Below are 13,476 nucleotides of genomic sequence, written 5' to 3' on the forward strand. Positions count from 1 at the left end.
CAAGGAACGTTCCAGCATGTTCTATATGGTATTCCAACGGGTTGTGACATCATGGATTGATATGTGTTTTGGTATATTCAGCATCTCTTGCTTAACTGTCAACTTGGTGGGCGGTGGTGCTTTTGTGAGAGAAAAGAAAGTCCCCACTTTTAGGGTGTCTGTGTCAATTCCTTTTCAATGTCTCTCTGTGATGCTTCATAGAGTTTGGGAATTACTTTGCTGCTGAAATGTGTGTGGGAGGGGACATTGTAACGCTGTTCAATTGTTTTAATCAGGTGACAAAATCCTGAGTCAGTAACCACCGAATAGGGCTGCAAATCTTTGGCTATGAATACTCCCACTGCTTTCGTTATTTCTTTGTTTTTCTGAATTTGTCACATTGTTGTGTTTTGGCTAACGAGTGGACTCTCCTTGCTCCACCTGCAAGGGACACGGCTGAGTGACGGCCACGTAAATGACACATCCTGTTAGTGTTTCCACTCCAGTAGCCGACAGTGGCAAAGCAATGCTTGTTTACTGTCTTCTTACCCTCGTCATCGTACTGAACGCTGAATCCAGAATGTTCCCACATAGCGGATTTGAAAGACGGCGGTGCCTCTTCAAATTTGCTTCTCTCTGTCTCACTAGCGCTCGCCATTGTCACGTTGGAGCTGAGAGAATATTTGTTTTTAGTTTCCCCTCTCTTCATGGGGCCCCTTTAGGGAGGTTTCCTACTGAGATGTCATTGCAAATCGTCCATTGGTTGTTTAAGGGGGAGGGGGTTGCTGTCACTGCAGTTGCCACATTTTGAGACATTGCTGTTGAGTAAAGTTTGTCAGCCATCAGGAGCCCCTTTACGGCCACAAGCTGCGTGTCTGGTTCTGTGGATCTGAATGTACAACGTGCCTGTAGTCTGCAGCGCAATAAGCACGTTTAGGAAATTCTAGGAAAATTACAGGCGTATCGTAATTCCGCGGTTCACGTGTGCGTATTGAACCGTAGGGGGTGTACCGACCAGTTCAACAACATACTGTGTACCGTTGCATCCCTGACACACACTCTCTCTCTCTCTCTCTCTCTCTCTCTCTTTCTCTGGTTCACCCCCACCTCCCGTCTCCTCCCAGATCTTCTCTCTAGGCTACTGCCCCACAGGGGAGTGGCTGGCAGTGGGCATGGAGAGCAGCAATGTGGAGGTTCTCCATCACACCAAGCCTGACAAGTACCAGCTCCACCTGCATGAGAGCTGTGTCCTCTCGCTTAAGTTCGCCTACTGTGGTAAGAAACATGTCCAGGCTGCAACAAGTCATTTATAACCTGGATTTATGTAGTTCATGTGTAGAAACCTTTTTTTCTCAAGGAATTGATGCACATTGTTTAGTTGGCATTTCTACTGTACCAATAAGTAATACCAACTGCCCCACATCAGTTGTTTTGGGTTAGCTACTAAATCTTAAACCACGTGGACTTGCATTTTGGTGCAGCCCTGTCCTGCTTGGTAAGGACAACCTGGACTCTGAGCTCATGTATCATGTCCTGTGTTTAAAGGTAAATGGTTTGTGAGCACGGGGAAGGACAACCTCTTGAATGCTTGGAGGACTCCATACGGTGCCAGCATATTCCAGGTACACCAATCAATAACACACACATCAATATACACACTCTGACACATACATAGATGCTCACAGTCCTGTGACATGACCAACAGCATGGAAACCCCAGCTACCACTGTCAACTGTAATCTGTAAATCAGAAGGAAACACTATTGTTCAGAGAATTGTCTTTCAGACCAACCAAACCAGCTGGTCACTTTGGACAAGGTTAGTTCAGGCAAACAAATGACATGCTCTGAATAGGATCGCTAACATGTTTTTTTACCCTTCAACAGTCAAAGGAGTCCTCTTCCGTCCTGAGCTGCGACATCTCTGCAGACGACAAGTACATTGTGACGGGCTCCGGAGACAAGAAGGCCACAGTGTACGAGGTGATCTACTAGAAACACCAGTTTGACCCGTCCTACTGGCCTGACGAGGGGAGCTGCTAGCCCCTCCTTCTCCTCTTACGTCACTCACCACACCCCCTAACCTCAAAGACCACCAGGGATTGGACTACAGACAATGTCGGCCGATACCACTCCCGGATTGGTGCTCAGAAGGCACTATGAACTGCGATTGGCAGTTGACCTGGCTATGATTGGCTATCGGTGCAGACTGTAACCCTATGGGCACTGAAGATGTAAATTGTCTTGCTGTTTTTGAATCTGTTCCTGGGCTTGTTTTTTTGGAGGTTTATTTTTTAACGTGATGAATGTTTCTGTAATGTGACTGGATGAAGCGGCGCTTTGTCTTTAAAACAGTTGCTCCCTGGACGTCTTGTGAAAATTGTACATAATGGAGTAATAAAGACATTTTCTATATATATTATAAATATATATATCTATTTTCATGTCCTGGTGTACTTGTGACGTTTTTGCTTTCGGCCTCTCCCTTCTGCTTGATATTCAAGGGAGAACAGAAAGTAGAATAAGCATTCTTTTTTTTTAAGGATTTATTTTTTGTTTTGGGGGTGTTGAAGTGCGTTCTCCAGGCTGACCTTTTTCCAAATCAAATGGAAATGTCTCTCCAAAAACGAAATGGTCAACCAGAACCCTTTGTGGAGATTCAAATGTGAGTTTTGGGATGGTGCCCTTTTTTTGGATCTACGAAAATGTCTGGGAAGTGGAGCCTGCCGGCTCAGGCAGAGCCACGGAAATCGGTGGAATACCACAGGACCCCCGCTTGGACCGGCCTATCAGAGGAGACTGGGGGATCAGTGAGAGGAGGAGAACAATGTAAATTAAAACGATATTAAAGAAACTAACTGTACTACTTTCTCTGTGCTCTTTTTGACCCGTCTCTTTTACGTCTTGGATTATTTTTTGGGTGGTCTGGTTGTTGTTTATTCTAACGATGGACTTCAATTCTACTGGATTATTACTAATACGGGGTGACAAACCATGCTTTGGCTAGCCTGACACAATCTGAACATTGAGTCTGGACCTGAATCTTGCCGATGTAGAACAACCCACAGGGTCATCTAGACTGGGGGTTAAGGAGAACATGCTTCTATGGAATCCATTGATTTGATCCTCTATCCTCATTTATCAGTACATCATCTTGGACTAACCAGACTTGGATGGAAGTCAACCAAACTATTGGATTCCACTCAAATGATATACAGTGCCTGTTAAGTGCTAGGGATGGCTATTAGGATCTTTCATAATGTAAAACAGAAGTTAGCGTTGTGACCAGGATCTACATAATGTTCAGTACCGAGTAGGATGAAGTTGCCCCTAGACACTGATCTGTTTTGTCCCCAAATGGCGCTGATGGTAAGATGCTCTGTGTCTAAGTGGAATTTCTTCTTTCACCGTTCAGCTATTGGGGTGAACACTCAAATTCTCCACTGCGCCCCAATACCTGCCTTTCCTTCAGTCATAACGAGGGGTGAAATGTGTGGGGTGAAATTCACAACCAAAGTATGTAGCAAAACTGTGTCAGCACTGAACACAATGTACAGCTGATGATAATTCAATAAACTGTGTTTTTTTTGTAGAAAGACTTCCTAGTTCATTTCAATGCAAAGTATTGTTGAGGAAGCGCACAGTCGTTGTATCGAAGAGCGTTTGAGTACTTCTACGAGAGCCGTGGGTGTCTGTCTGCCCTGACATTAACTTCCTCTTAAAAGGTTTGAAAGTAGATACATTTGAGTGGAGTGTCTAAACCCCTGGAGTCTGCCACTTATACCCCACACTTGATGTGGTACTTAAACACTTTAACTGTTTCATAATGAATTCCTAACCTCAGACATATACCTGGTGATTCCTTCTAGTTAACTGGAGGCTGTATATGAGGTGTGTGTGAGCCTGTTGAATAGCAGTGGAGGAATCAGTAGACTGCTGTCCAGGCGTGGCGTTGTGGTCGCAGGCTGTTAAAAAGACTAATGCTGGGAGAGGAGACACATTGCTGAGGATCTGGGTGTGTTGCCAAACCACCCGTGTGACTTAGAGAGTGTCACACACTGCTGCCTCAGCGCCTCGCTGAAACCACAGGCACGACACACACACACAGTCACAGTCACAGTGGCTGCCACAGACTTACTACTGGATTATGGTGTCTGTGCAAACGGCGGTGAGGATGAAACTGTAGTCTACTCAAGATGGCAGTGTGGCAAGCCAACGTTTTCACTTCATTGTCTGTTAGTTGAGACCCTCCAGTTGTTAATGGTTTCCTGTGAATTTCTTGAAAGAGAGCGAAGACGAAACTACAGGACTATCCACACCTGATCAGCTGCAGTGGCGTATGGATACGTTATGTTCTTAAATCATGTAGTTATTGGGTCCTAAAACCTCTCTCTCCTGTCCTGGATAGGAAACAACATGTAGTTATTGGGTCCTAAAGCCTCTCTCTCCTGTCCTGGATAGGAAACAACATGTAGCTATTGGGTCCTAAAGCCTCTCTCTCCTGTCCTAGATAGGAAACAACATGTAGTTATTGGGTCCTAAAGCCTCTCTCTCTCCTGTCCTGGATAGGAAACAACATGTAGTTATTGGGTCCTAAAGCCTCTCTCCTGTCCTGGATAGGAAACAACATGTAGTTATTGGGTCCTAAAGCCCCTCTCTCTCCTGTCCTGGATAGGAAACAACATGTAGTTATTGGGTCCTAAAGCCTCTCTCTCTCTTGTCCTGGATAGGAAACAACATGTAGTTATTGGGTCCTAAAGCCCCTCTCTCTCCTGTCCTGGATAGGAAACAACATGTAGTTATTGGGTCCTAAAGCCTCTCTCTCTCCTGTCCTGGATAGGAAACAACATGTAGTTATTGGGTCCTAAAGCCTCTCTCTCTCTCTCCTGTCCTGGATAGGAAACAACATGTAGTTATTGGGTCCTAAAGCCTCTCTCTCCTGTCCTGGATAGGAAACAACATGTAGTTATTGGGTCCTAAAGCCTCTCTCTCCTGTCCTGGATAGGAAACAACATGTATTTATTGGGTCCTAAAGCCCCTCTCTCTTGTCCTGGATAGGAAACAACATGTAGTTATTGGGTCCTAAAGCCCCTCTCTCTCTCCTGGATAGGAAACAACATGTAGTTATTGGGTCCTAAAGCCTCTCTCTCTCTCTCCTGTCCTGGATAGGAAACAACATGTATTTATTGGGTCCTAAAGCCCCTCTCTCCTGTCCTGGATAGGAAACAACATGTAGTTATTGGGTCCTAAAGCCTCTCTCTCTCCTGTCCTGGATAGGAAACAACATGTAGTTATTGGGTCCTAAAGGCTCTCTCTCTCTCTCCTGTCCTGGATAGGAAACAACATGTAGTTATTGGGTCCTAAAGCCTCTCTCTCTCCTGTCCTGGATAGGAAACAACATGTAGTTATTGGGTCCTAAAGGCTCTCTCTCTCTCTCTCTCTCTCCTGGATAGGAAACAACATGTAGTTATTGGGTCCTAAAGGCTCTCTCTCTCTCTCTCTCCTGGATAGGAAACAACATGTATTTATTGGGTCCTAAAGGCTCTCTCTCTCTCTCCTGTCCTGAATAGGAAACAACATGTAGTTATTGGGTCCTAAAGCCTCTCTTTCCTGTCCTGGATAGGAAACAACATGTAGTTATTGGGTCCTAAAGCCTCTCTCTCCTGTCCTGGATAGGAAACAACATGTAGTTATTGGGTCCTAAAGGCTCTCTCTCTCTCTCATGTCCTGGATAGGAAACAACATGTAGTTATTGGGTCCTAAAGCCTCTCTCTCTCCTGTCCTGGATAGGAAACAACATGTAGTTATTGGGTCCTAAAGGCTCTCTCTCTCTCTCTCTCCTGGATAGGAAACAACATGTATTTATTGGGTCCTAAAGGCTCTCTCTCTCTCTCCTGTCCTGAATAGGAAACAACATGTAGTTATTGGGTCCTAAAGCCTCTCTCTTTCCTGTCCTGGATAGGAAACAACATGTAGTTATTGGGTCCTAAAGCCTCTCTCTTCTGTCCTGGATAGGAATCAACATGTAGTTATTGGGTCCTAAAGCCTCTCTCTCTCTCTCTCCTGTCCTGGATAGGAAACAACATGTAGTTATTGGGTCCTAAAGCCTCTCTCTCTGTCTCTCCTGTCCTGAATAGGAAACAACATGTATTTATTGGGTCCTAAAGCCTCTCTCTTCTGTCCTGGATAGGAAACAACATGTAGTTATTGGGTCCTAAAGCCTCTCTCTCCTGTCCTGGATAGGAAACAACATGTAGTTATTGGGTCCTAAAGCCTCTCTCTCTCCTGTCCTGGATAGGAAACAACATGTAGTTATTGGGTCCTAAAGGCTCTCTCTCCTGTCCTGGATAGGAAACAACATGTAGTTATTGGGTCCTAAAGCCTCTCTCTCTCCTGTCCTGGATAGGAAACAACATGTAGTCATTGGGTCCTAAAGGCTCTCTCTCTCTCTCTCTCCTGGATAGGAAACAACATGTAGTTATTGGGTCCTAAAGGCTCTCTCTCTCTCTCTCCTGTCCTGGATAGGAAACAACATGTAGTTATTGGGTCCTAAAGGCTCTCTCTCTCTCTCCTGTCCTGGATAGGAAACAACATGTAGTTATTGGGTCCTAAAGCCTCTCTCTCTCTCTCCTGTCCTGGATAGGAAACAACATGTAGTTATTGGGTCCTAAAGCCCCTCTCTCTCTCCTGTCCTGGATAGGAAACAACATGTAGTTATTGGGTCCTAAAGCCCCCCTCTCTCTCTCTCTCCTGTCCTGAATAGGAAACCAGCTAAACTGCTGATCAATCTGCCATCTCACTGATCTCTCTCTTTCACTTCCTCTTGTCTTTCTCTCCCTCTTCCTCTCTTTCTCTCCTTCCTCGCTCTAGAGTGTCAATGGTTCCCCTCTTTCTCTGCTTCCACCACAAGTGGCCACAGTACTAATTTGCACTTGAGCAGGGGTTCTGGCTGTCAGGTCGTGATACTGGTGTGTGGGGGGGTTCTGGCTGTCAGGTCGTGATACTGGTGTGTGGGGGGGGTTCTGGCTGTCAGGTCGTGATACTGGTGTGTGGGGGGGTTCTGGCTGTCAGGTCGTGATACTGGTGTGTGGGGGGGTTCTGGCTGTCAGGTCGTGATACTGGTGTGTGGGGGGGTTCTGGCTGTCAGGTCGTGATACTGGTGTGTGGGGGGGTTCTGGCTGTCAGGTCGTGATACTGGTGTGTGGGGGGGTTCTGGCTGTCAGGTCGTGATACTGGTGTGTGGGGGGGTTCTGGCTGTCAGGTCGTGATACTGGTGTGTGTGTGGGGGGGTTCTGGCTGTCAGGTCGTGATACTGGTGTGTGTGTGTGGGGGGGGGTTCTGGCTGTCAGGTCGTGATACTGGTGTGTGTGTGGGGGGGGGGGGGGTTCTGGCTGTCAGGTCGTGATACTGGTGTGTGTGTGTGTGGGGGGGGGTTCTGGCTGTCAGGTCGTGATACTGGTGTGTGTGTGGGGGGGGGGGGGTTCTAGCTGTCAGGTCGTGATACTGGTGTGTGTGTGGGGGGGTTCTAGCTGTCAGGTTGTGATACTGGTGTGTGTGTGTGGGGGGGGGGGGTTCTAGCTGTCAGGTTGTGATACTGGTGTGTGTGTGTAGGGGGGGGGGGTTCTAGCTATCAGGTTGTGATACTGGTGTGTGTGTGGGGGGGGGGGGTTCTAGCTGTCAGGTTGTGATACTGGTGTGTGTGTGTGGGGGGGGTTCTGTCTGTCAGGTTGTGATACTGGTGTGTGTGTGGGGGGGGTTCTGGCTGTCAGGTTGTGATACTGGAGTGTGTGTGGGGGGGGGGTTCTAGCTGTCAGGTTGTGATACTGGTGTGTGTGTGTGTGTGTGGGGGGTGTTCTGGCTGTCAGGTTGTGATACTGGTGTGTGGGGGGGGGTTCTAGCTGTCAGGTCGTGATACTGGTGTGTGTGGGGGGGGGGTTCTGGCTGTCAGGTCGTGATACTGGTGGGGGGGGGTTCTGGCTGTCATGCCGTGATACTGGTGGGGGGGGGGGGGGTTCTGGCTGTCAGGTCGTGATACTGGTGTGTGTGTGTGGGGGGGGGGTTCTGGCTGTCAGGTCGTGATACTGGTGTGTGTGTGGGGGGGGTTCTAGCTGTCAGGTCGTGATACTGGTGTGTGTGTGGGGGGGGTTCTAGCTGTCAGGTTGTGATACTGGTGTCTGTGTGTGGGGGGGGGGGGTTCTAGCTGTCCGGTCGTGATACTGGTGTGTGTGTGTGTGGGGGGGTTCTGGCTGTCAGGTTGTGATACTGGTGTGTGTGTGTGTGGGGGGGTTCTGGTTGTCAGGTTGTGATACTGGTGTGTGTGTGGGGGGGGGGGGGGGGTTCTGGCTGTCAGGTTGTGATACTGGTGTGTGTGTGTGGGGTTCTAGCTGTCAGGTCGTGATACTGGTGTGTGTGTGGGGGGGTTCTAGCTGTCAGGTTGTGATACTGGTGTGTGTGTGGGGGGGGGTTCTGGCTGTCAGGTTGTGATACTGGTGTGTGTGTGTGTGGGGGGGGGGGTTCTGGTTGTCAGGTTGTGATACTGGTGTGTGTGTGTGGGGGGGGTTCTGGCTGTCAGGTCGTGATACTGGTGTGTGTGTGGGGGGGGTTCTGGCTGTCAGGTCGTGATACTGGTGTGTGTGTGGGGGGGGGGGGGGGGTCTGGCTGTCAGGTCGTGATACTGGTGTTTGTGTGTGTGGGGGGGTGGGGGGGGGGGTTCTGGCTGTCAGGTCGTGATACTGGTGTGTGTGTGTGTGGGGGGTTCTGGCTGTCAGGTTGTGATACTGGTGTGTGTGTGTGGGGGGGGGGTTCTAGCTGTCAGGTCGTGATACTGGTGTGTGTGTGGGGGGGAGTTCTGGCTGTCAGGTTGTGATACTGGTGTGTGTGTGGGGGGGGTTCTGGCTGTCAGGTCGTGATACTGGTGTGTGTGTGTGTGGGGGGGTTCTGGCTGTGACCGGGTCATAGGTGGGACAGTGACCGGGTCATAGGTGGGACAGTGACCGGGTCATAGGTGGGACAGTGACCGGGTCATAGGTGGGATAGTGACCGGGTCATAGGATGGACAGTGACCGGGTCATAGGTGGGATAGTGACCGGGTCATAGGTGGGACAGGGACCGGGTCATAGGAGGGACAGTGACCGGGTCATAGGTGGGATAGTGACCGGGTCATAGGTGGGACAGTGACCGGGTCATAGGTGGGATAGTGACCGGGTCATAGGTGGGACAGGGACCGGGTCATAGGTGGGACAGTGACCGGGTCATAGGTGGGACAGTGACTGGGTCATAGGTGGGACAGTGACCGGGTCATAGGTGGGACAGTGACCGGGTCATAGGTGGGACAGTGACCGGGTCATAGGTGGGACAGTGACCGGGTCATAGGTGGGACAGTGACCGGGTCATAGGTGGGACAGGGACCGGGTCATAGGTGGGACAGGGACCGGGTCATAGGAGGGACAGTGACCGGGTCATAGGAGGGACAGTGACCGGGTCATAGGAGGGACAGTGACCGGGTCATAGGTGGGACAGTGACCGGGTCATAGGAGGGACAGTGACCGGGTCATAGGAGGGACAGTGGCCGGGTCATAGGTGGGACAGGGACCGGGTCATAGGTGGGACAGGGACCGGGTCATAGGAGGGACAGTGACCGGGTCATAGGTGGGACAGTGACCGGGTCATAGGTGGGACAGTGACCGGGTCATAGGTGGGACAGTGACCGGGTCATAGGTGGGATAGTGACCGGGTCATAGGTGGGACAGGGACCGGGTCATAGGTGGGACAGTGACCGGGTCATAGGTGGGACAGTGACCGGGTCATAGGAGGGACAGTGACCGGGTCATAGGTGGGACAGGGACCGGGTCATAGGTGGGAGAGTGACCGGGTCATAGGTGGGACAGTGACCGGGTCATAGGTGGGACAGTGACCGGGTCATAGGTGGGACAGGGACCGGGTCATAGGTGGGACAGGGACCGGGTCATAGGTGGGACAGTGACCGGGTCATAGGTGGGACAGTGACCGGGTCATAGGTGGGACAGTGACCGGGTCATAGTAGGCACAACATGACCTTTACTTTGCGTCATTGGTGACACTCTAAAACTCGTGCTGCTGCTCTTTGTCTCCACTGAATGCAGCATTAAGTGAGCAGTATGTGTGGAGATAAGAGTTCCAGGCTGCATTGAGCTCTGATGACTCACTGGGGAGCCGTAGAAGGAAACTGAAGCAAATGAGCCAGTCTCACCTCTTTAGGAATGATTGGGCTTTTCCCATTGCTTCATGTGTTGCCGCTACACCTCTGTCTGAGCTGCAGTTGGAGCGTGTTCGCAGTGGTCCTAGAAAATCCCATTGTATTGCACTTAATGCAATTGCTTAACTTGAGTTTTGTACTGGAACTCGCAGTTACCTCATATCCTTGATATCCTGAAAATTTGAGGAATTAGTAATTTTGGGGGTAAAGTGACACTCTTGTCTTCAGCAACTGGTTCCCATTGTTAGAATATCACGGGGAGAGCTGCAAACTCACTGCAGAATGTCTGATTCCCATTTCACCTTCAAACAGGAAATGATACTTGTCATTTTCTGAGGTGACCATTAACATTGGGTTGGTTTTTCTTCATACTGTCTGATCCCAGGTGAATAGACAGACCTTTCAACTGAAACTCAGTTTATTTGTAGCGTTTTAAAAAGCCTAAATGCTAAATGCTTTCATCTTCCTTGGGTTCTGTAGATGAGACTGACGTCAGACGTTGCTGTTTGAAGAGCCTCTTGGTGCTTATGTGTTGGAGGATAGATGGGGAAGGGAGGAGAGAGAGATCAGGGTTCTGTTTCTTCTCTTCCATCTCTTCTGTCTTCTGTTTCTAGAGAGGAGCGCATGCAGGTTTCTTCTCTTCCATCTCCTCTGTCTTCTGTTTCTAGAGAGGAGCGCATGCAGGTTTCTTCTCCCTATGAGCTGAGAGCTTCCTGACTCTACTGTCTCCTCACTACACATTACCACTGGCTGAGAGGAGATGATTCTACTGTCTCCTCACTATACATTACCACTGGCTGAGAGATGATTCTACTGTCTCCTCACTATACATTACCACTGGCTGAGAGGAGATGATTCTACTGTCTCCTCACTATACATTACCACTGGCTGAGAGGAGATGATTCTACTGTCTCCTCACTATACATTACCACTGGCTGAGAGATGATTCTACTGTCTCCTCACTATACATTACCACTGGCTGAGAGTTAATGAAAGGGAGAGTGCCATGCTTTCAGCAACATCACTCTCTCTTTTTCTTTCTCTCCTGCACACTCTCGCTCTCTCTCTCTCTCATGCACACACACGCTCTCTCTCTATCTCTTATATATATATATATACACACCTTTCCCCTGTACATATCTACCTCCATCTCCAGTATCCCTACACATGTAAATACGGTATTGGAACTGACTTTTTAAATCTTTCCTGTAAACAGTACGCTTACTTAATATTATATTTCTTATTCTTCTTATTCATTTTTTATACATTCATTGGTTGTTGGGTTCTGAATTTGCAAGAAAGGCATTTCACTGTACTTGAAACACACACACACTCCCACTCACTCCTTAGCAATACTATCCCTCTCAAACTCTCTCTCTCTCTCTTTCCCCTTTGTACCGCTGAAGTAGGCAGCTCTTGAGTACCCAGGCTGTGTTGCTGAGTTCAGTGTGTGTATGCTTGCGTACGTTTATTTCTTTGTATGTGCTTTCATGCATGTACGTGCATGCGTTTGTGTGTGTGTGTGTGTGTGTGCGTGTGTGTGAGAGAGAGAAAGGCCCTGTCTTCCTCACTTTAGTAATACAGTAGTCTGGGAGAATAGCTGCAGATTAAAGGAAGACAGCGGAGGGCTGTTCTCCTTCAGCACGGCCACGGTGGGTTCTGAGAGGTCATCTGTTCTCCTTCAGCACGGCCACGGTGGGTTCTGAGAGGTCATCTGTTCTCCTTCAGCACGGCCACGGTGGGTTCTGAGAGGTCATCTGTTCTCCTTCAGCACGGCCACGGTGGGTTCTGAGAGGTCATCTGTTCTCCTTCAGCACGGGCACGGTGGGTTCTGAGAGGTCATCTGTTCTCCTTCAGCACGGCCACGGTGGGTTCTGAGAGGTCATCTGTTCTCCTTCAGCACGGCCACGGTGGGTTCTGAGAGGTCATCTGTGTGAGAGTGGCACGGCCACAGTGGGTTCTGAGAGGTCATCTGTGTGAGAGTGGCACGGCCACAGTGGGTTCTGAGAGGTCATCTGTGTGAGAGTGGCACGGCCACGGTGGGTTCTGAGAGGTCATCTGTGTGAGAGTGGCACGGCCACAGTGGGTTCTGAGAGGTCATCTGTGTGAGAGTGGCACGGCCACGGTGGGTTCTGAGAGGTCATCTGTTCTCCTTCAGCACGGCCACGGTGGGTTATGAGAGGTCATCTGTGTGAGAGTGGCACGGCCACAGTGGGTTCTGAGAGGTCATCTGTGTGAGAGTGGCCGGGGAGGTTCTGATAGCTTCCTCTAGCTCTGACCCTTGACTAGAGTGCTTTCATCACAGGGCCATCGGACACACGGACACAAGTGGCCACTTCAGAGCTGGGTCCCAAATTAGAGAGGGGGACTGGAAGAGGCTGGGAGAGAAGAGTGGAGAGGAAGGGTGATGAAATGGTGAGTCAGTCTCTCGTTCCCTCGCCATCTTTTCTCTCTCTCATGCTCTCACATTCCCTCTCTCACCGCTCTCTCTCTGATGACCAATGAGCTCACTCACACACACACACCGACACAGACAGACAGACAGACGGAGAGGGGCAGTGAAAATAGAGAAAGAGAGAGAGAACATAGTGTGTCCTGGGTGGTCCTTGTGTAAGGCGATTGGGGCAGTAGGAATGCAGTGTTATGGATTAGAGTTTCCCTGCCTGCTTCTAGGCCCAGCCGGTCCAGACCAGTCTCTCTCTCCTCCACAGTGAAGACATTGTTACCCTGATCAAACACTGTCATCACAAAGCATGGAGAAGGAGATGAGGGAGGGGGGTTCACAGCATAGCCTGCCAGCTAGCACTAATACCACCTGACTGCCAATGCGACCCTGCTTAACTGATTTCGAGTGGGGGAATACAGGGTGCTGTGGGGCGTTGATGGGAGTGGGGGAATACAGGGTGCTGTGGGGCGTTGATGGGAGTGAGGGAATACAGGGGGCTGTGGGGCGTTGATGGGAGTGGGGGAATACAGGGTGCTGTGGGGCGTTGATGGGAGTGGGGGAATACAGGGTGCTGTGGGGCGTTGATGGGAGTGGGGGAATACAGGGTGCTGTGGGGCGTTGATGGGAGTGGGGGAATACAGGGTGCTGTGGGGCGTTGATGGGAGTGGGGGAATACAGGGTGCTGTGGGGCGTTGATGGGAGTGGGGGAATACAGGGGGCTGTGGGGCGTTGATGGGAGTGAGGGAATACAGGGTGCTGTGGGGCGTTGATGGGAGTGGGGGAATACAGGGTGCTGTGGGGCGTTGATGGGAGTGGGGG

General features: G+C 49.9%; 1 protein-coding gene across 9 annotated transcripts in view; it reads left to right on the plus strand.

Annotated features, from left to right (window-relative positions):
* The window catches only part of LOC115166797 (transducin-like enhancer protein 3-B), a 64,378-nt gene extending 60,805 nt beyond the window's left edge, over window positions 1-3,573 (plus strand). For all 9 annotated transcript variants that reach the window (XM_029720610.1, XM_029720612.1, XM_029720613.1 and 6 more), the window contains 3 exons: window positions 1,104-1,254; window positions 1,525-1,601; window positions 1,865-3,573. In XM_029720610.1, the coding sequence (XP_029576470.1) occupies window positions 1,104-1,254; window positions 1,525-1,601; window positions 1,865-1,972 (336 nt within the window). In that variant the 3' untranslated portion in view covers window positions 1,973-3,573. The remainder of the gene's footprint in view (window positions 1-1,103; window positions 1,255-1,524; window positions 1,602-1,864) is intronic.
* Window positions 3,574-13,476: the final 9,903 nt, after the last annotated feature.

This window comes from Salmo trutta, chromosome 29, assembly GCF_901001165.1.
Source record: "Salmo trutta chromosome 29, fSalTru1.1, whole genome shotgun sequence".
Taxonomy (NCBI): Eukaryota; Metazoa; Chordata; class Actinopteri; order Salmoniformes; family Salmonidae; genus Salmo; species Salmo trutta.